The 22,491-nt window shown below is 42.1% G+C and overlaps 1 protein-coding gene across 1 annotated transcript in view; it reads right to left on the bottom strand.

The window, feature by feature from the left end:
- LOC110498083 (protein O-mannosyl-transferase TMTC2) overlaps window positions 1-22,110 on the bottom strand; it is a 161,285-nt gene extending 139,175 nt beyond the window's left edge. Inside the window, exon 1 of the mRNA XM_021574670.2 lies at window positions 21,675-22,110. Within this exon, the coding sequence (XP_021430345.2) occupies window positions 21,675-21,757 (83 nt within the window). The 5' untranslated portion in view covers window positions 21,758-22,110. The remainder of the gene's footprint in view (window positions 1-21,674) is intronic.
- Window positions 22,111-22,491: the final 381 nt, after the last annotated feature.

Here is a 22,491-nt window from a genome sequence, read left to right as displayed (position 1 = left end):
ACCTAAAATACCTACGCTTGAATACTGTATGTTTGAATGCACACATTATCACAAGCATTTCTGTTGGGTTCTGTCATGCTTCAGACTAATTTGATCTTCCACAGCAGTAATCCTTGAGTTATCACCATTTTGTTATTGTGTTGCCAAGGCACACAAAGAAGGTTATACAGTAGTATCCCTCGTCTGAATGCGCTGTTGTCTTTTTTGGACCATTTGTGGTGAACATTTTCCAAGCCATGGGCAGCCTTAGGCCAAAGTGTGTTAGAACACAGACAGTGTTTAAATGATTTAGTCCTAGTGGACTGCCTGTGGTACTCCTTATGTCTCTTACAATCAGAGGGAAACACAGTGGATCGAAAAGGGCTCATTCTGCCAATTCTACGGCAGGTGCTATTGATTCAATGCTGCCAAGTAGAAAACGTTAGACGATGGGGAAAAAACTCAGTGCGTTGAGGTCAGGGGCAGAGACAACCTGCTTTCATCAATGTAAAGGCTAAAGCAGACCTTCCAACACTACACATAAATGGTTCCAAAGAGGGCTCTTCGGCGGTCCCCAAGACCCTTTGAAGAACCCTTTTTGGTTCAATGTCGAACCCTTTTTGGTTCCAGGTACAACTCTTTTGGGTTCCATGTAAAACCCTTTCCGCACCTGTATGGCTTTTACACAGTACTGATGGTAGCTCTCACCTTGTCTTCTCCGGACAAGCTTTTTTCCGGATGCCCCAAACAATCGGAAAGGGGATTCATCAGAGAAAATGACTTTACCCCAGTCCTCAGCAGTCCAATCCCTGTACCTTTTGCAGAATATCAGTCTGTCCCTGATGGTTTTCCTGGAGAGAAGTGGCTTCTTTGCTGCCCTTCTAGACACCAGGCCATCCTCCAAAAGTCTTCACCTCACTGTGCGTGCAGATGTACTCACACCTGCCTGCTGCCATTCCTGAGCAAGCTCTGTACTGGTGGTGCCCCGATCCCGCAGCTGAATCAACTTTAGGAGACGGTCCTGGCACTTGCTGGACTTTCTTGGGCACCCCGAAGCCTTCTTCACAACAATTGAACCGCTCTCTTTGAAGTTCTTGATGATCCGATAAATGGTTGATTTAGGTGCAATCTCACTGGCAGCAATATCCTTGCCTGTGAAGCCTTTTTTGTGCAAAGCAATGATGACGGCACGTGTTTCCTTGCAGGTAACCATGGTTGGCAGAGGAAGAACAATTATTCCAAGCACCACCCTCCTTTTGAAGCTTCCAGTCTGTTATTCAAACTCAATCAGCATGACAGAGTGACCTCCAGACTTGTCCTCGTCAAAACTCACACCTGTGTTAACAAGAGAATCACTGACATGATGTCAGCTGGTCCTTTTGTGGCAGGGCTGAAATGCAATGGAAATGTTTTTGGGGGATTCAGTTAATTTGCATGGCAAAGAGGGACTTTGCAATTAATTGTAATTCATCTGATCACTCTTCATAACATTCTGGAGTATTTGTCATCATACAAACTGAGGCAGCAGACTTTGTGAAAATTAATATTTGTGTCATTCTCAAAACTTTTGGCCACGACTGTACATGCCTGTGCTAATAAAGATTGGTTAGACCTCAGAAACACCCCTAAAGAGGCCGTTTGTCCGATTTGTTTGTGTAGAAAAAAAAATACTGAGGAGACTAGCTGAATGTATCAATGTTTATAAAGCCACATCTAGCTGTGTAAGCCCATGCCTGCTACTGTTGCCAGCAGTTACTTCCATAATAGTAGATGTGGAAGCTGACCGCATAGCTAAGGGCAGAGAGGAAGCTGGCTGCTACACAGGGCTGGCTGGGCCTGCGGCAACCAGCGAGACAGCCAAGGGCTACCCCTCACCCTACAACATGCACACTATCATCACTGGTTCATTGGATCGACAGCACAGGAGCTCTATGAGGTGCCTATATTTCTTATTTTTTCAGTGAGTTTGACAATCCTGGTGTCTAGGCCTACCATTTATAGAGGTGTTCACTTTTTTTGCAGCATGACAGCAGCTGCAATCTCCTGAAAATCATTATTTATTGGACACCTGCCCTGATATATGGTCCTTCTTGCAAGTCCTCAGCAAAGATGTGTACAGCCAGACTTGCTTTTGTGGGATCTCAATAAATCCCACGACCATTTTTCAAACAGCCATGGATGAACCTGTCAAGGCTGCCCTTTCCTGCCGCTGTCAGAGCTTTGTACACCTCCCTGTGCTAGGTCAACCTGGGTGTCCAAATAGAACGCTGTTAGAAAGTGTAGCAACATTTTGCCTCTGGTTCCAGTGATCTGAGGATTGATTATTTGACCCTTTTAGGCTCATCCTCAGTTTTGAGCCATGGCAGCAGAACAGGCTTCTGTCATTCATATGGGCATGTTCCTGCAGATAAAACTGGATTCTAACCCTGAGTTGAATGATAATGAGGATTTGTGATGTTCCTTTTTCATAGAAATGCAATTACTGTACCTTGTTCTCCAATGTATTGTATAGGCCTTTGTAGAGAATAGATGCACACCACAGGAGAGTTATAAAGAGCTTCTCAACCCCTGCCTCTAGAGTGTTTTAACCCCTTATCTGGTTTAGTGGGGATCTAGTTCTGTAACAGCTGCCTCATCCCCTGTGAATCTCCTAACAGTTACCCACAAAGTCTCCTAAGTCAGACAAATCTGCAAATAATTAAAGCTTCGGTGGGTTTCATTGTTTAATATCTCCAGAACTTGCACACAGAGGAAATAAATGCCTTAATGAGAAAAACATTTCAGAATGCCAAATCGTCTGTGTGTCATGCTCTTCACTTTGAGAGAAGAAAAGCTCAACACAAAAAGGAACATGAAAACTTTCATGTGAGATGACATACACCACAAGGCATCAGCCTTATCAGCAGGGTTTTGGAGAGGACTTGCATAACACACCAAATCTGCTTTTGATTACGGGCGGCTGCATCATTGCTGAGACACACACTGTAGTGAGCACATGCGGCAGTGCAGTGGACCTACGGCTAATCTCAAACCAAGCTCCGATTTTCCAGTGCAGATTCCGCCTGCCATGCCCTTACTGCCTTGTCCCACACAAGAGATTATCCTGCCCAAGATGATGATTAAAGGGAATGTAATGGGGCTGAACTAGTTGATATTTAACATTGACAACCATTCCACAAGGGGGCAAATGTTATACTGTGAAAAACCATGAGCTCCGATGGCTTCCGAGGATATATATTCCAAGAGAAACTGTTATTTTAAACAGCTCTTTCCACTATTAATCAAAGCCGGAAATAGGAAAAGCAGCACAGTACTCCTGAAGCAAGGCAGAATCCCTCTTCACTGACACGAGAACCTTCACGATGATTATAGCAGAGCTGTAGATGCTCTCCAACAGTGCATGAGCTCTGACACTACAGTGGTATCATCCACAGTGGAACCATAAGGTCAAGAACTACAACAGCATTGTGGTATTTGCACAGAAGGTTTTTGATCAAGTGAATTGTTTTAGGCTAATGGAACAGCTGGCCTTGACTAGTGTTGAGTGGGTCATGGAGAGCAAGAACAGCTAATCACGGCACACAACTGAGGGATTGTAATTGTGCAGGGTGAGGGCCAAGATCTTAAGTTGTGTAAATGCAAACCTGCATGGAACCAACCGCCAATTGTCCTAGAATAAACCTAAGGTACAAGAACAATGGCCAAAAAGAAAGGGGAGGATAATTCATGTAAACTAATGTTTAACGTCTAACAGCTCTTTCCCAGATGTGGCTAAATCAAGCGACCATTGGCAGCTTCCAACCGTAATACTCGTCTTCCGTGCATTATTGAGCCTCGTTGTATTTCACATCAGGCCAGATTCTGCATACAGAGACCAAAACAGTAATTAGTCAAATGTTTCGCTCAAACACAGGCTGCCAAAGACAGACCCAGTTGCTGCAGGACTCCTGGTCAAACACCAAGAAAAAATTGGGGCTCGACAATAGTTGACATAAGTGTATCGCAATCAAGCTGCAGATGTGACATTTGCATGAATAGCATCACACAAAGTGGTGGGCTAAAATATAGCCTAGCCTTGTTTGAAAGATTTTGATCAATCAGAGATGTTGTGGAGAGTAACAGAAATTCATTGTAATCATGGTTTCTTTTGTTAGATTTTGAAGGGGACGAGCCCAATGTTCCAGCAAGCAAGGATGACTGTTATTTCGCCTTGTGTAATTTAGGTATTTTCAGACGAGATGTCTCCTAGTGTTCACTTTCTGTTCGCTTTTGAAAAGAGCAAGCACTTCGGAAGCAAGACATCAAAATGAAAGTGGTGGGGCAATACTGCGATGAAAAAAAACTATAACTTGAAACAAACAAACAAACGTCACCGGATTGTCTTTTTGAAAGCTTTCATTTCATTGGGTCTCACCCATATCCAACAAACATGTATTTCAACTCTTTTCTCACCACAAGAGTATTCTATCAGACACAACGGACACGTGTTACAACAGATCACTCTGAGAAATGGAAACAGAACCTGGTAGCATTATTTCCTACGACTTCTGATTACCAGAGACCCCCATCTTTGTTCATTGAGTCATTACCGCAAAATTAAAAGCTCATTGAGCAGACAAACACAGAGCATGGGTCCTGTTAGTTCATCTGTTCTTCATGACACCCAGTATCAATCACTCCCATGGTTTACTCCCAGACGCCTCTCCCAATACAGCACCCAGCGGGTGAGATATACCACATCTCCAGACACACCTCAGATCTCTGTGTGTCAGCAGGCCCCACATGCTATGGATCAGACGTTAAGAAGATATAGGAGAGTCCTTTTAGTGCAATTTCATTTCCTTGTGCTAGTCAAAAAAGTGGCTTCTTGGCTCCATTCATCAATAAATAAGTGCACACGCCATTTTGAGACAGTATCCAGACCCAGGGTGTATATATAATACATAAAGTATGGCTCTGTGACATTGCAGGCAAGAGACGCTAAAACCCTTTATTTTCCATTATGGATACCCTTTATTGTCAAACTGAGGATGAATTAATAAAATGTCAAAAATCTCCCAAAGAGGACCAGCCATCGGTGTCTCACTGCCAAACTGTGACCTACAATTTTACTCATCAACAGAAATCAATAACCCCATAATGTCAGCCTGTAGTGCCTCTATGATTGTCAGGCAATTGACAATAGCTGAGCTGCATGGGAGCATTCCTGAGGGAGCTGACAGATAATGGTGTCAATCTATTCTGTTCGAACAAAGAGCCTGGGGGCCTGGGAGCACACATGGCACCAACCTGAGAATGCCGGGCTGCGCTAGTTAGCATCCATCCCGTACTCAGTCACATCAATCAGAGAGAGTGACAGGCGCCCTACATTACCAATCCTGGAATGTTGGTCCAAATGAGCCCTGATGAGGTAGAGAGAGGGGCCCTTGAAGTTTTTGAGCGACAATTTGTTTCAAGAGTTCTCGCTCAGATGTGAACAACTTGAAGAGGAGCTCCGGCTTTTACACCAGTCGCTCACACTAAAGACAAGCAGAACATAAAACACCAATCGGTATTAGGATGAATTGACTTAAACTTCTCATAATTAGACAGCCTGATGATTTAAACTTGCGACTGAGCTGACTCTGCTAAATATGGAGGTGGTGTCGACGCCATCAGGTAAAAGTCCTTTAAGTCAAGTCCTTATAGACTGCAGAAGTTTATGGTCAGAACAGATAGCCCAATGCCTTCTTAGCAGCATGAACCAACAGACAGAGATCAGCCTTTTTCATAATGTCTCTCCCCCTCCAGATTGAATCCTTTATTTTTCTAGAGATTACATTTAGGAAGTCTCATTAGTCTGTCAGATGAGCTAACAGCACTCTACTTCAGCTTCTCAAACCTGAGGGCCCATGAAGTAAAAACAGTTGCACACACTCTCTCAGAACCCCAATCTTCCTCACCGACCAAAAATAACCTCTGTCACACACCACGTGCACCCTCCTTGCATCGGAGAGGAAGACCTCACTTGGCTTGATCGGCAGAGGGGGAAAATCATATATACCAAGTTCAAAGATGATAATAAATGCTACGGTTTGCGATCCTAAGGGTCAACACACAGCCAAAATAAACGACGGGAAGCAAATGTGTTAATGTTTCAAACAGTGGGTGGACTGACACTGTCTATCGCTGACTCACTGTTGAAGTCTTAATGAAATACTTTCTGTTTAAACAAAAAGAAGTTTGATGGTGAGAGACAGAGAGCGAGAGAGAGAGAGAGTTGGATGAAAATGTGAAATACAATACAACATGAGTCTTTCTCCATCTGGAGAAATGTCAGACTTGTCTTCCTCTCAGAGCCAGGAAAACTGGAATTAGAATAAAATCCATTACACACTAAATTTCATTACCATAGTTGTTACTTGTTGTGCAAATAATGCCATATGCAATCGTCCAACATGCACACAAAAACACAGTTATTGCCAAAACAGAAGTAGGGTTGATGAAACCCTCACTGCTCAGCAGAAGTTAAAATAACAGCCAGCTTGAGTCAGACTGAGCAAAGAATGAAACGTAGGGGGATGTTAGTTAACTCCAGCTTCAATAGCCATGACTTAACCCTGCAACATCTCAGGTTTCATTATTCTATATCCCACACAACCACTTGGTGAAAAGCCCCAGAGGGCTGAGATTACAGTGTTGGAGTGGATTCAACTTCCCCTTTCTCAATGTAGCAATTTGATGAAAGGTTGGGGGTCACACTTCCAAGCTGTTCTTCACCCACTTGAGACAAATTATATACTGTACAGTAAAGACTGTACCGTCTGGATGTTAATACGTGCCACTGTCCTAAAGGGTCCCAAAGGTTGCCAGACGATGCAGAGTGACATGAATTCAAAGCACTATGTTGGGAGGGCTCTGCCTTTACAGTAACAATTAGAGATGAACTGTGACAACCTGAGATGGGTACTCACACAAACCTGGATGACATAAAGTACGGTACAGCACAGGCCCACTACTGGGACTAGTATTCTGGGTCTCAGTGCAGGCACCTCCCACACAGCCTATCTACCCACAAATCACCATCAAATTACTTTAGTATTCAAAACACACCTTGGCCTGATCTTTCTCATCTGCTGTAACAAACCATGCATGTCTGTAGCCTAGTGGTTAGAGTGTTGGGCCAGTAACTGAAAAGTTGCTGTATCAAATCCCTGAGCTGACAATGTAAAAATCTGTCATTCTTCCCCTGAACAAGGCAGTTAACCCACTATTTCCTGGTATTCCATCATTGAAAATAACAATTTGTTCTTAACTGACGTGACTAGTTAAATAAAGGTAAAATGAAAAAAAACAATATGACCTCAGCAGTAAGACAGTAAGGATCTGTGGAGAGAGCCTGGTATGCCAACACTACAGCAACTAAATATAACTAACCACAGTTTCCCCTGTCCTACATCTGACTCACTCTCCAGATTTAGGAAAAACAAGATACAGTCATCATATTTTAAAACGACCACAATAATAACAGAACCTCAAAGAAATCCAACACCTGTATTTTGCAGCACTGGCTAAAGCTGAGTGTATCTCCAACAGAGAACATTCACTGACTGAGAAAAGTTGATTTGTAAAATAGATTACAATTTTATCACAGGTGACTTCATTTCTCAACTCTTCAGACACCCATCCATCCCACAGCCATGCCACCCACTGCTGAGTGGACACAGCAGAACAGCTTCAGTTGGCCATCGCAACACTGAACTCCCATTAGGTAGGCTACATTAAGCCAGGCACGTACACCCCATCCACCCACAAAGAGCTGACCCGATTGGTTCTGACAAGTTGTTCCACAAAGGTGCCGCATCTTTTCTCTGCTCCAACAGTGAGGTCTTATTTCACTGTCTGTCCAAAACAACGGCCGACACAACCAGGGCCATAATTCTGTGACAAATGAGGACCTTCATTGGGTCCAGGGAGAATAGTGAGACCCACACAGTCCCTTTACAATGCACAAAGGCACAGGCCTGTACCAGGATATGTCACAGTCTTATCACAATGTGCCAATGTCCCGTGTTACGGGGAAACAAGGCCACCGAGATGGCGGTACTGAAAAAAGTGTCTCCTTTATTGAAACGCCGAACTACAGCATCCTTGTTCGATATAGGCAACAAGGGAGTTTTTGTTTCTCATGGATTGGGTTCTTTACTCGCCCCTTCATCGACAACCCGTTAATCCCATTAATATGAAGAGAGCTCGGCAACCCGTGCTGGATCACGGCATTAGACCCATTAGCCAACACTGGCCCTCTGAATCCAAGGTCTTGTCTAGACCCATTACTGATACACCCACATGAAATCAAATGATGTGAGACCCATGTCTATTGATGGGGGGGAACACTACACCAGAGTTCCCCAACTGGGGGCCCACGGTTGATTTTATTTGTCCCCCGAAGTTGTCTAAGCAATATATATATATATATATATATATATATATATATATATATATATATATATACACGCATTCAGTGGCAAGAAAAAGTATGTGAACCCTTTGGAATTACCTGGATTTCTGCATAAATTGGTCAACAAATTTAATCTGATCTTCATCTAAGTCACAACAATAGACAAACATAGTGTGCTTAAACGAATAACACAAAAAGTTTTGTATTTTTCTTGTCTATATTGAATACATAATTTAAACATTCACAGTGTAGGTTGGAAAAAGTATGTGAACCCCTAGGCTAATGACTTCTCCAAAAGATAATTGGAGTCAGGAGTCAACTAACCTGGAGTCCAATCAATGAGACGAGATTGGAGATGTTGGTTAGAGCTGCCTTGCCCTATAAAAAACACTTGCAACGTTTGAGTTTGCTATTCGCATTGAACAAAAGAGATCTCACAAGACCTAAGATGAAGAATTGTTGACTTGCATAAAGTTGGAAAGGGTTACAAAAGTATCTCTAAAAGCCTTGCTGTTCATCAGTCCACAGTAAGACAAATTGTCTATAAATGAAGAAAGTTCAACACTGTTGGTACTCTCCCTAGGAGTGGCCGTCCTGCAAAGATGACTGCAAGAGCACAGCGCAGAATGCTCAATGAGGTTAAGAAGAATCCTAGAGTGTCAGCTAAAGACTTATAGGAATCTCTGGAATATGCTAACATCTCTGTTGACGAGTCTACAATACATAAAACACTAAACAAGAATGGTGTTCATGGTAGGACACCACAGAAGCCACTACTGTCCAAAAAAAACATCTGAAGTTTGCAAAAGTGCACCTGGATGTGGACAGGTGAAACTACAGTTGAGTTGTTTGGAAGGAATACACAACACTATGTGTGGAGGAAAAAAAGGCACAGCACAACAACATCAAAACCTCATCCCAACTGTAAAGTATGGTGGAGGGAGCATCATGGTTTGGGGCTGCTTTGCTGCCTCAGGACCTGGACAGCTTGCTATTATCGACGGAAAAATTAATTCCATGTTAATCAAGACATTTTGCAGGAGAATGTTAGGCTATCTGTTTTGGTTACTACATGATTCCATATGTGTTATTTCATAGTTTTGATGACTTCACCATTACTCTACAATGTAGGTGGAATGAGTAGGTGTGTCCAAACTTTTGACTGGTACTGAATATGTACTGTATATGAGAGAGAAAGATTTTTGTTTTTTGGGGGGGACTGTAAAAGACTGTAAAAGACACCAGCAAATCAACTCCAAGTCATTTTAATTATGGAAACCTGTTCCAAAGTATTCCTATGTGTAATAGAGAGATAAAGTTGAAGTCGGAAGTTTACAATCACCTTAGCCAAACACGTTTAAACCCAGTTTTTCACAATTCCTTACATATAATCTTAGTAAAAGTTCCCTGTATTAGGTCAGTTAGGATCAACATGTTATTTTAAGAATGTGAAATGTCAGAATAATAGTAGATTGACTGATTTATTTCAGCTTTTATTTCTTTCATCACATTCCCAGTGGGTCAGAAGTTTACATACACTCAATTAGTATTTGGTAGCATTGCCTTTAAATAGTTTAACTTGGGTCAAACAATAGGTTTGGGCCATTTTGGGCCATTTCTCCTGACAGAGCTGGTATAATTAAGTCAGGTTTGTAGGCCTCCTTGCTCGGACACGCTTTTTCAGTTCTGCCCACAAATTGTCTATAGGATTGAGGTCAGGGCTTTGTAATGGACACTCCAATACCTTGACTTTGTTGTCCTTAAGCCATGTTGCCACAACTTTGGAAGTATGCTTGGGGTCATTGTCCATTTGGAAGATCCATTTGCGACCAAGCATTAACTTCCTTACTGATATCTTGAGATGCATCCACATAATTTTCCTCCCTCATAACGCCATCTATTTTGTGAATTGCACCAGTCCCTACTGCAGCAAAGCACCCCCACAACATGATGCTGCCATCCCCGTGCTTCACAGTTGGGATGGTGTTCTTCGGGTTGCAAGCCTCCACCTTTTTCCACCAAACATAACGATGGCCAAACAGTTCTATTTTTGTTTCATCAGACCAGAGGACATTTCTCCAAAAAGTACGATCTTTGTCCCCATGTGCAGTTACAAACAGTAGTCTGGCTTTTTTATGGCGGTTTTGGAGCAAAGAGGCACTGAGTTTGAAGGTAGGCCTTGAAATACATCCACAGGTACACCTCCAATTGACTCATATAATGTCAATTAGCCTATCAGAAACTTCTAAAGCCATGACATAATTTTCTGGAATTTTCCAAGCTGTTTAAAGGCTAAGTCAACTTAGTGTATGTAAACTTCTGACCCACTGGAATTGTGATACAGTGAATTATAAGTGAAATAATCTGTCTGTAAACAATTGTTGGAAAAATGACTTGTTTCATGCACAAAGTAGATGTCCTAACCGACTTGCCAAAACTATAGTTTGTTATCAAGAAATTTGTGGAGTGTTTGAAAAACAAGTTTTAATGACTCCAATCTAAGTGTATGTACATTTCCGACTTCAACTGTATATGTGATTCTATACAAATGTAAGCAAGGTTTAAAATGATTATGTTTTAGTCAAATGTTATATCTGTTTGGGGTTCTTGTGGTCAATTTGCAGTCTACATATTATTTTCAATTAAGTTCCGGCCCCCTTACCATCTGCTAAAGAAAAAAATCAGCCCACGACTGAATCTTGTTGATGATCCCTACACTACACCAAACCTTTACTGCGGGGGGCCTCTCTTCAGATATTGTGGAGAGTGTGCTGCAAGGGTTCTACTCTTTGACCAAGCTTCATGTGTTCTTTTGGCAGCTTAATTACTTATGTCACATTACTGTGTCGCACTCTTGCATTTTTTGCAATGCACTGCTGCCCATGTGAAGGATTTTCGTGCTGGTTGATCAAATCTTCTGTTCAATCTTAAATGTCTAAAATGATTATGAGTAGGCTGTGTGTGTGTGTGTGTGTGTGTGTGTGTGTGTGTGTGTGTGTGTGTGTGTGTCTGTCGAGGGGATGGTGAGGGCACCACATGTTACATTTGGAGAGATAATCTGTTGGCTATAATTAAATAGCCAGCAAAGAGATTGGAAAAAAGCAAAGAGGGCGCAGATTAAACTCTTGTGTAGCATGCTTCAAGTTCATCTTCAATGCTGTCCACCACAGAGCAGTAAACCCGACAACTACATAAGGCCCATCTCATTTCTGTGGATGCCTGTAGGATGATTACAAAGCATCCTGCTTCCTTTAGGAGCACTGACTGTGAGGCTGTCAGTCTGTGCACAGGGTCTTTCATGAACCGGTGGGCAGTGACTGATCAGACCAACCCACACTCACCCTATTCCTACTGCAACTCACACATGACAATCATCTGCCAAGGCAATCACAGAGGCAGCAGAATGGGCCAAGTCTATCCAATTTCTCCCATGGCCGATACCAGTCAGCTCCAGCAATCAAAGCCATGGGGAGTTTGATCCCTTCAACCTCTCAACCTTCTCCATGCTGATGCAGCTCATCACAAATAGCTGGAGACAGAGGGAGGGTAAGACCTCTATCTTAAGACCTACGTCTAGACACCATCTGGACCATGGTGGTTATGGCTATATGCTGGCATCTCTGAAACACCTTCATTATGTTAAATGCCATCAATAATTAATTAAAAGTCCAAAGATCATTTACTTGCAATTGATAAGCACTTGACATTTTGCACTACTGTTTTGAATTAACCTACAGTGATACATTTTTTTATGTTTTAATTTTATTTCACCTTTATTTAACCAGGTAGGCTAGTTGAGAACAAGTTCTCATTTACAACTGTGACCCGGCCAAGATAGAGCAAAGCAGTGCGACACAAACAACACAGAGTTACACATGGAATAAATAAAGTAGAGTCAATAACACAATAGAAAAAATCTATACACAGTGTGTGCAAATAAAGTAAGATTAGGGAGGTCAAACAATAAATAGGCCATAGTGGTGAAGTAATTACAATTTAGCAATTAAACACTGGAGTGATGTGCAGAAGATGAATGTAGAGATACTGGGATATGTAAGGTTACAGAGGATATGTAAGGAAATGTCACTTTGAAATTATGTAAAAATATATAATATGTTATTACAGAGCAGATACCTACCCAAAAGGTTATTACTCTTCACAACGCCCTTGATTTTTCAAACCAAATCCAGTTTTGATCACCCGAAGCAGTGCTTAGACAGTGAGAGCTCAGAGGGATTATGACTGAGAAAGTTCACCTCAGCGCGGCAGGGTCACACCAGATCACCCAGTGGGAGCTGCCATCACATGTAATAATGCTGACAGTCACTGAGAGAGGCAGTGACCCAGAAAAGAAGGGCAGTAAAAAATACCCCTTAGTTAGTTAACCCTCCCTCCTTCCCTGTCATTCCACGTTGAGCCTGATTATGTGCTGTAAAGTGCATCAACACAACACATTCTCATGTTCAAACTTGGAATATTGAGCAAATGTTTCCACATGTTATGCGATTCGATTGTTCATTTCAATGGAAACTCATTGCATGTATTTGAGCTATTCTTGCTTCCACAGCTCAGGAAATGTGGACTGAGGGCCAGTGCCTTTAAATGAAGTCAGTTTGTCAAGTGAAATACCAAGGTCTCCTCAAATCGTATTCAGAGGTTATTGGCAGTTAGGAAAATGTGTATCGTATCTAGTCAACTGTTTCCCATGACCTAAAAGTGAACTGATCGTATCCAAGGCTAAAATGTTTCAAGTAATTATGTGGGTTTGTGGGAAACTGAAGCAATGCACAACATACTGCAACCTCTTATTAATAGTATTTTTAGCATTAAATATTGAAAGCTTTTTAGACTCGCATTTGTGGCGAGAGTGAAAATAACATCTTCATGTCTGCTGGAAAATACAGTTATGAAGTGAAGTCAACCCATGTATCTTTGATCAGAACTGTGCTGATCTTTTTAGACTGTAGATGAGAAATCGTATGTCTGATCACAATTGAAACCAACTTCTAAGCATTTGCATTAAGGGAACAATAACTGCATAACTCAATAACTGGAAGTCGCAAGAGATAATAGTAATAATAATAGAATGGAAGGACATTGTATTGTATGGTAAACCATTGAAATAAGAGAACATTTCAAAACTCTTCCGTCTCAATGACGTTCAAAGAAATCTCAAAGCACGTGGAAAAATAACAGGTGACAATGTGTGAACAATACAAGGGACTCCTCTCACATGGACCTCTTAGATGGCTTCATCGCTCAGACTATCTGACATCTGGCAAACACTGACATCGCCATCCTGATTGCACTGAACATGTTCCTCTTGACTCCACCTCAAACCCGAGGGAACAGGGGAGAAAAACCCTCAACGCTTCGCAAATGTGACCATCTGGCGGCGGCCGACGGAAGATTAGAGCGGGAGGTCCTGCACGCCTTGTCTGCCGTCCGTGTATCCACCCCACTCTGGATGCTTCCACTAATTACAGGGAACTGGGAGAGACTGAGGGAGATATACTCAGACTGTTAGGTTGACGCCCTTGGGTTCTTGGGCTCGTTACATTACCACTGCGCTGGGGCTGGGGCGGGCTGGGGTTGGGCTGGGGCAGGCTGGGGTTGGGCTGGTCCATTCTATCCCACTAGATGGACACTACAGGCAGGGCTGGAGCAAAGCAGAGCAGAGCAGAGCCCAGACAGCAGTACCACAGAAACCCAACCAGGGCCAGCCAAGGCTATTTACAGGGCTCAAGCAACTTTACACGGACAATCCAGGAGGGGGAGAGTAGATAGGTCATAGGTCATACTCACACACACAGACTAACAACATTTCTACAAAAACTATCTGCATTGACCCTTCTGTTTTAGTTTGTATTTCTACACTGACATTATGCACACTACACACACTCAGATACCAACACACACACACTTCATTTTCTCACACACACATAACACGCACACATATTCATACTGAGTCTACACACACACTAACATAAAATCATAATTTACGCTGCTGCTACTGTTTATCATATATCCTGATGAGTAGTCACTTTACCCCCATACATATCTACCCCTACTACTCCAGTATCCCTGCACATTGTAAATATTGTATTGGCACTGACCCTGGAACTGCCTCTGTAGATAGCTTACTGACCCTGGAACTGCGCCTGTATATAGCTTTCTGCCACTGTATACAGCTTACTGACCTTAGAACTGCCCCTGTATATAGCTTACTGAACCTGGAACTGCACCTGTATATAGCTTACTGAACCTGGAACTGCATCTGTATATAGCTTACTGACCCTGGAACTGATCCTGTATATAGCTTACTGACCCTAGAACTGACCCTGTATATAGCTTACTGCCCCTGTATACAGCTTACTGACCTTAGAACTGCCCCGGTATTTGGCTTACTGACCCTGGAACTGCCCCTGTATATAGCTTACTGAACCTGGAACTGCACCTATATATAGCTTACTGACCCTGGACCTGACCCTGTATATAGCTTACTGACCCTGGAACTGTGTCTGTATATAGCTTACTGACCCTGGAACTGCGTCTGTATATAGCTTACTGACCCTGGAACTGACTCTGTATATAGCTTAGTGACCCTATATATAGCTTACTGACCCTGGAACTGACCCTGTATATAGCTTACTGACCCTAGAACTGATCCTATATATAGCTTACTGACCTTATATATAGCTTACTGACCCTATATACAGTGCCTTGCGAAAGTATTCGGCCCCCTTGAACTTTTCTACCTTTTGCCACATTTCAGGCTTCAAACATAAAGATATAAAACTGTATTTTTTTGTGAAGAATCAACAACAAGTGGGACACAATCATGAAGTGGAACGACATTTATTGGATATTTCAAACTTTTTTAACAAATCAAAAACTGAAAAATTGGGCGTGCAAAATTTTTCAGCCCCATTACTTTCAGTGCAGCAAACTCTCTCCAGAAGTTCAGTGAGGATCTCTGAATGATCCAATGTTGATCTAAATGACTAATGATGATAATTACAATCCACCTGTGTGTAATCAAGTCTCCGTATAAATGCACCTGCACTGTGATAGTCTCAGAGGTCCGTTAAAAGCGCAGAGAGCATCATGAAGAACAAGGAACACACCAGGCAGGTCCGAGATACTGTTGTGAAGAAGTTTAAAGCCGGATTTGGATACAAAAAGATTTCCCAAGCTTTAAACATCCCAAGGAGCACTGTGCAAGCGATAATATTGAAATGGAAGGAGTATCAGACCACTGCAAATCTACCAAGACCTGGCCGTCCCTCTAAACTTTCAGCTCATACAAGGAGAAGACTGATCAGAGATGCAGCCAAGAGGCCCATGATCACTCTGGATGAACTGCAGAGATCTACAGCTGAGGTGGGAGACTCTGTCCATAGGACAACAATCAGTCGTATATTGCACAAATCTGGCCTTTATGGAAGAGTGGCAAGACGAAAGCCATTTCTTAAAGATATCCATAAAAAGTGTTGTTTAAAGTTTGCCACAAGCCACCTGGGAGACACACCAAACATGTGGAAGAAGGTGCTCTGGTCAGATGAAACCAAAATTGAACTTTTTGTCAACAATGCAAAACGTTATGTTTGGCGTAAAAGCAACACAGCTGAACACACCATCCCCACTGTCAAACATGGTGGTGGCAGCATCATGGTTTGGGCCTGCTTTTATTCAGCAGGGACAGGGAAGATGGTTAAAATTGATGGGAAGATGGATGGAGCCAAATACAGGACCATTCTGGAAGAAAACCTGATGGAGTCTGCAAAAGACCTGAGACTGGGACGGAGATTTGTCTTCCAACAAGACAATGATCCAAAACATAAAGCAAAATCTACAATGGAATGGTTCAAAAATAAACATATCCAGGTGTTAGAATGGCCAAGTCATAGTCCAAACCTGAATCCAATCGAGAATCTGTGGAAAGAACTGAAAACTGCTGTTCACAAATGCTCTCCATCCAACCTCACTGAGCTCGAGCTGTTTTGCAAGGAGGAATGGGAAAAATTTCAGTCTCTCGATGTGCAAAACTGATAGAGACATACCCCAAGCGACTTACAGCTGTAGTCGCAGCAAAAGGTGGCGCTACAAAGTATTAACTTAAGGGGGCTGAATAATTTTGCACGCCCAATTTTTCAGTTTTTGATTTGTTAAAAAAGTTTGAAATATCCAATAAATGTCGTTCCACTTCATGATTCTGTCCCACTTGTTGTTGATTCTTCACAAAAAAATACAGTTTTATATCTTTATGTTTAAAGCCTGAAATGTGGCAAAAGGTCGCAAAGTTCAAGGGGGCCGAATACTTTCGCAAGGCACTGTATAGCTTACTGACCCTATATATAGCTTACTGACCCTATATATAGCTTACTGACCCTGTATATAGCTTACTGACCCTATATATAGCTTACTGACCCTGGAACTGACCCTGTATATAGCTTACTGAACCTGGAACTGCGTCTGTATATAGCTTACTGACCCTAGAACTGGCCCTGTATATAGCTTACTGATCCTGGAACTGCCCCTGTACATAGCTTACTGAACCAGGAACTGCACCTGTATATAGCTTACTGACCCTAGAACTGCGTCTGTATATAGCTTACTGACCCTAGAACTGACCCTGTATATAGCTTACTGACCCTAGAACTGACCCTGTATATAGCTTACTGACCCTGGAACTGACCCTGTATATAGCTTACTGACCCTGGAACTGACCCTGTATATAGCTTACTGAACCTGGAACTGGCCCTGTATATAGCTTACTGACCCTGCAACTGACCCTGTATATAGCTTACTGACCCTAGAACTGACCCTGTATATAGCTTACTGACCCTGGAACTGACCCTGTATAGAGCTTACTGAACCTGGAACTGCCCCTGTATATAGCTTACTGAACCTAGCAACTGCACCTTACTGACCCTGTATATAGCTGGGGCGGCAGGGTAGCCTAGTGGTTAGACTAATAACCAGAAGGTTGCAAGTTCAAATCCCTGAGCTGACAAGGTACAAATCTGAACAGGCAGGGGCAGAACTGTTCCTAGGCCATCATTGAAAGAACTGGCCCTGTATATAGCTACTGACCCTGGAACTGGCCCTGTATATAGTGTACTTACTTCCTCATATTTCTGGTGTGTTTCTGTTCTAATTTACCTTTTTTATAGTACTACTGATATTGATTACTGCATTTCTGGGAAAGAGCAAGCAGGGAAGGCATTTCACTGTACTTGTGCACATGACAATAAAACTTTAAACACACACAGCACTCTGACTACACTATAAGAGGCAGAGGTTGTTAATTGACAGAAAGCTACATAATGACGTGTCATCAAACATAGTGATTCATTATAGTTTGAGCCACTCAACCACTCCTTAATGCGATACGTGGAAGAAACCATGTCAAGGTTTATTTAGAACAGATTACTGGACAGCCAGGCAGGAACTATGGACCATGAATCCATTCTGAACATTAAGTAACAACATGTTGGGGGAAAAAATTATTCATCCTAACTCTAAGCAGTGCTTTATATCTGTAAAAATATGATTCTAATTATATTCCACATATCCCTACTTTATCATAAAAAAGTCTAGGAATTTCGGTAATCCACTGCTTCTCCCCAACCGACGAAGCCTTGTGTGTCAATGACCTGAAGCATTTGGCACTCTGGCCATCAAGTCCCAGACCACATCATCCGACTGCAGTGCTACATGCTTTGACTGCATCCCCCTGTCAGGCCACAGCAACGCTCAGGAAGGCTATGTCCTCAATAACAAACTATGTGTGTCATTCACACATTTATATACATCACCATCCTAACAAGATAACATTTTAGCTGAGAAAGAGAAGTGTGCCATGCAGCATTGTTGAAGAAGAGCAAGGCATTTCATACTAGCCATGACAAGAGATACAATGCATTCGGAAAGTATTCAGACCCCTTGACTTTTTCCACATTTTGTTACGTTAGACCCTTATTCTTAAATTGATTAAATACTTTTTTTCCCTCATCAATGTGCACCCATTACCCCATAATGACAAAGCAAAAAAAGGAAAAACAGACCCTTTGCTCAGTACTTTGTTGGGCCAGCATCCCGGAGTCGCCTCTTCACTGTTGATGTTGAGGGTATTTTTCTCCTGACACAAACCTATTCACTCCTATTGGTGGTAAAGGTCTCAGGATTATAGCTATAGACAGAGATATGAACAACACGTATGACATATGACTCACTATGTTGTCATCCAGGTGTCAAGGCTCTGTGTGATAATAATGACCGTGCCCAGATGGAGAACTCCCAGAAGTAATTCTGACATCACATAATGGAGTAATTGTCCACTCCTCAAGGATGGGCTGTTTGTGCAGGGAGTTGGGTGTGGTGGTGGTGGTGAAAGCATTGACAGAAGAAAGCCTTGTGAGGCCCCTCCATTCCTCCATAGAAAAGTTATCTTCGGTGCTAGGCTAGCAAACACATTGCACAAAACGTGTAGTTACGGTGTTGTTAACTTAGACCATGACGAGTTACAATTAATAACAACTGGTATGTGGCAGGTAACTTAAATTAACCAGTAAAACCAGTGACCTTTCATCAGGTTTTTCCTACAGAGATCTGACTCAGCAAACCCTACATTCATTAAAGCAGGCAGAGCACTCCATTCTTGTAGGCGCTATTTTCTCAAGAATACAACTGAAAGTAACAAGAACAGTATAATGATGTATTCCTGAGCAACAAGACTCCAAGAGCAGATCGATGTGAAATCCTCATGTGGCATGCTGTCAGCCACCCTTGGTGCTCCTGGCCATGCTCAATGCACAACTGTCACATTGGATTTCAACTTTTAATCATTAAATATTTAAATCAAAGCAGTTTCTCAACTCGTGTACAAAATTGCTCTCTGAATTTCGAGAGGAGGGTGTATTACACATTGAGACAAAATATCCATATTTGATTCCTTGCTATTTAGAATTTAAGAAATGCATGTTGTTAAGTGCACAACTACATGTAGCCTAAAGGTATAGATAACAGATTGTCATGTTAGAAGATGCAAACCAATTTGCATTGAAATTACCTCAAATATTATTCAAAAGAGTGGTATCCAATCCGATAAGATCCTTTAAGGTTTATGGTTTAAATTCAGTTCTCCCCAAAAAGTGAGCTCACGGTTTGATAAAGATAAAGCTTCTTATTCACACATATGATATCAGCCATCAGTAAGCCCCTTTCCCTATCATTATACCACATCTGCTTCTTCTCCAGGCAAATCACATGTTAACAAGTCAGGATACCACCTCACTAATGACTACTAATTACATACTGTACAAGCCTGAACAAAACGCCAGCGCTAAAAACAGATAGGATAGTTAGTATGTCATATCTCAGAAACAAATAGCAGTTGATATGGTTTGGGCTTCAGCACAGTAAAAGAGTGGGTTTGTCATAAGATAGACTATTATTACAATGGCCATTAGTTTAAAATTGAGGATAATATATTCACATGGGGGTGCGTGCTACGCACACACAAACTACAACCTGGAGGCAGAAATGTAGAATGTGTACACTGACACATCTCAGTGGTCCTGCAGCAGTCAGTGGTAGCCTTAACCTCTCCACATTGTAGCCACTCCCAGGAAGATTTATGAAAACTGAACACCACTGCTGTCACATGAGTGATGGTGTGTCCTGAGCACAAAGTACAAAGGCGTATACTCCTGTCTAAGTTTATGACTCCATCACAAAAATGTAGGCTATAAGATTACAATGAAACTTTGGCCGCTGGTTCGAAAACCCGAGCCAACAAGGTGAAAAATATGCCAATGTACCCTTGAGCAAGGCACTTAACCCTAATTCGCTCCAGTGGCGCCGCACTACTATGGCTGACCCTGTAAAACAACACATTTCAGTGTGCCGATCTGGTGTATGTGGGGGAAAAAAACATGTAAAAAAATTAAAAAACATCAACACACCACTTGGCATGAGTGCAGTAGATTTACGCTCACTGAACAGCATCCCCGGGCTACATTTTAATGGTCTCAATGCATCCATAGAAACAGTAGCACTTATACTAATAACTTAATTTCCTATAGGCCATAGCTGTCCAAATACATAACAATGATGGCTCTAATTCTGCATGTATCAAACCTTTTATAAGCAGTTAGGCTATTGACCAAATGATTGAAGTGTAATACATTGGCATCCGCATTACAGTATAAGCCTCCTATGTAGTACACTGCATTACTTGCTTATCATAGACCACCAGGTTAGTTTTAAAAACCTGGTGTACATTTAGACATCAGGCATTACAAGTTAAAACATTATATTTAAATTATTAATCAATTAATTAATAAATCAACCAAGCTAATATACTGAGGCCATAGCGGGTTAAATGCCCAGCAGTAGGTCTATAGCAGTAAGAAGTTGGTAAAAGAAAAGTGCTTAGGTTTTGTGTTAAGATCTTCATTCCTTACAGGTACTTAAATCTGTTTGGCACAATACATTCTCAGGCCCGGGAGAAATATTGTTTCCCTGGAGGCAGATACATTTTCACGGTGCAGCCCAGACGGCAACAGACTGAACTGAACGCATCTCTACTTTTAAGACCGTTGCTTTCAATGGAGCATGAACCACTTGAGAATTGATCAATGTTTTAATCTGCCTAATAAAGCACGCTGTTTTTAAGACGTCCTATTGCCTATTTAAAACAGGGTTGGCTTATTTAATTTGTTTAGGATCATCAATCAATATTGTCTGTTAGAATAATGATATTCATTAAATATGATTCACCTGTTTCTCGGGACGGTACAGCACCTAACAAATACGACTGGTTCACACGTAATTTGAAAAGACTTGGTCATGATAACGGTTTTATTTTAGTGATGTGCCATGGACATGGTGATTATGGAATACAACGTATCAAATTACTCTCATAATCATTTTGTTGCGTTAGGTTAATTTCGCCTGTAATAATGTATTATCATCTCAGGATTCAAACTTTATGCAGTGACACTGTGTACTGGCAAGCTATACCTGCTGTTTACCAAGACCTTGCCGCCAACACGGAGCTGACAGAAGTCACCCTCCCTCGGCCCGCCATTCCTTACACTACCGCGAAATGTTGTATAGAAATGTGAACACGTTTCCTACTATGCCAAGCAATAAACTACCATTATGCAAAACCATTGTGTTGTATGACAATATGGGCAGAACAGCAATGCCATCGGAGGCGGACGTCATCTGTCATGCAATCATGTACCTGTCATCGTAGCAGAAATCAGCGCCCAGAGTGTTGACATAGAGGACCAAAGCCACAGCGCTGCACACGAATTCTGCAATCATTTCTCAAAAAAGAAAACAAGAAAAGAAAACGAAGAACAGTGGAGATAGATCTCAAATCCGATCTCTATTCTCTATCTCCGTCTTTGTCAAGAAGTCTCTACGAAAACATAAATTCCAATTCCCCATCCTCGCAAAGTGTTGAAAGTGGATAATCCAGGCATCCTCCTTCTAACCCATTTTGAGCTAGAGGAGGGCAGTTTTGATCCGACACGAAATAGAGCAAAACGGCCAGCATTTACGGTTTCTGTGACTGCATTTGCACGCCTTTCCTACAAGACTGCTCCTATGATGCATAGTGAGTGGTCCGCTGGATAAACGTCGTGATTGAGCCGCGTGTGGTTCAAAGGATATTCTGCGCATGTGCGATGCCCCTCCTCCCAACAGTGAATAGAAGAAAGGATGCTAATGATTTGAGGATTAGGTTTGACTGCATGGTGATGGCACACCTCTTGATTGCGAACCGCTGGTATCCCCCGTAGCCTTCTATGTGTATTCTAGCCGTGATTATATAGCCCATTATGAGTGTGAATATGCCATTCTTGGTTTAAAGGAACAGTGACACCGGTCGCGCGTGTTTTTTCCAACCTCTGGGGAGCTCTTTGTAAACACAGCATAGTCGCATAATCTGGTTTTAAACCGAGCAGTAGGCCATAAACAGTACTTGGTTAGGGCCACACTGCGCAAGGCATACAAACACTAGGTTTGATCTACCTTCTGCTGAAACCATTTTTTTT

This window comes from Oncorhynchus mykiss, chromosome 2 (assembly GCF_013265735.2).
Source record: "Oncorhynchus mykiss isolate Arlee chromosome 2, USDA_OmykA_1.1, whole genome shotgun sequence".
In the NCBI taxonomy this organism is placed as follows: Eukaryota; Metazoa; Chordata; class Actinopteri; order Salmoniformes; family Salmonidae; genus Oncorhynchus; species Oncorhynchus mykiss.
The sequence above is the reverse complement of the archived record's forward strand: the minus strand, read 5'-3'. Positions and strand labels throughout refer to the sequence as shown.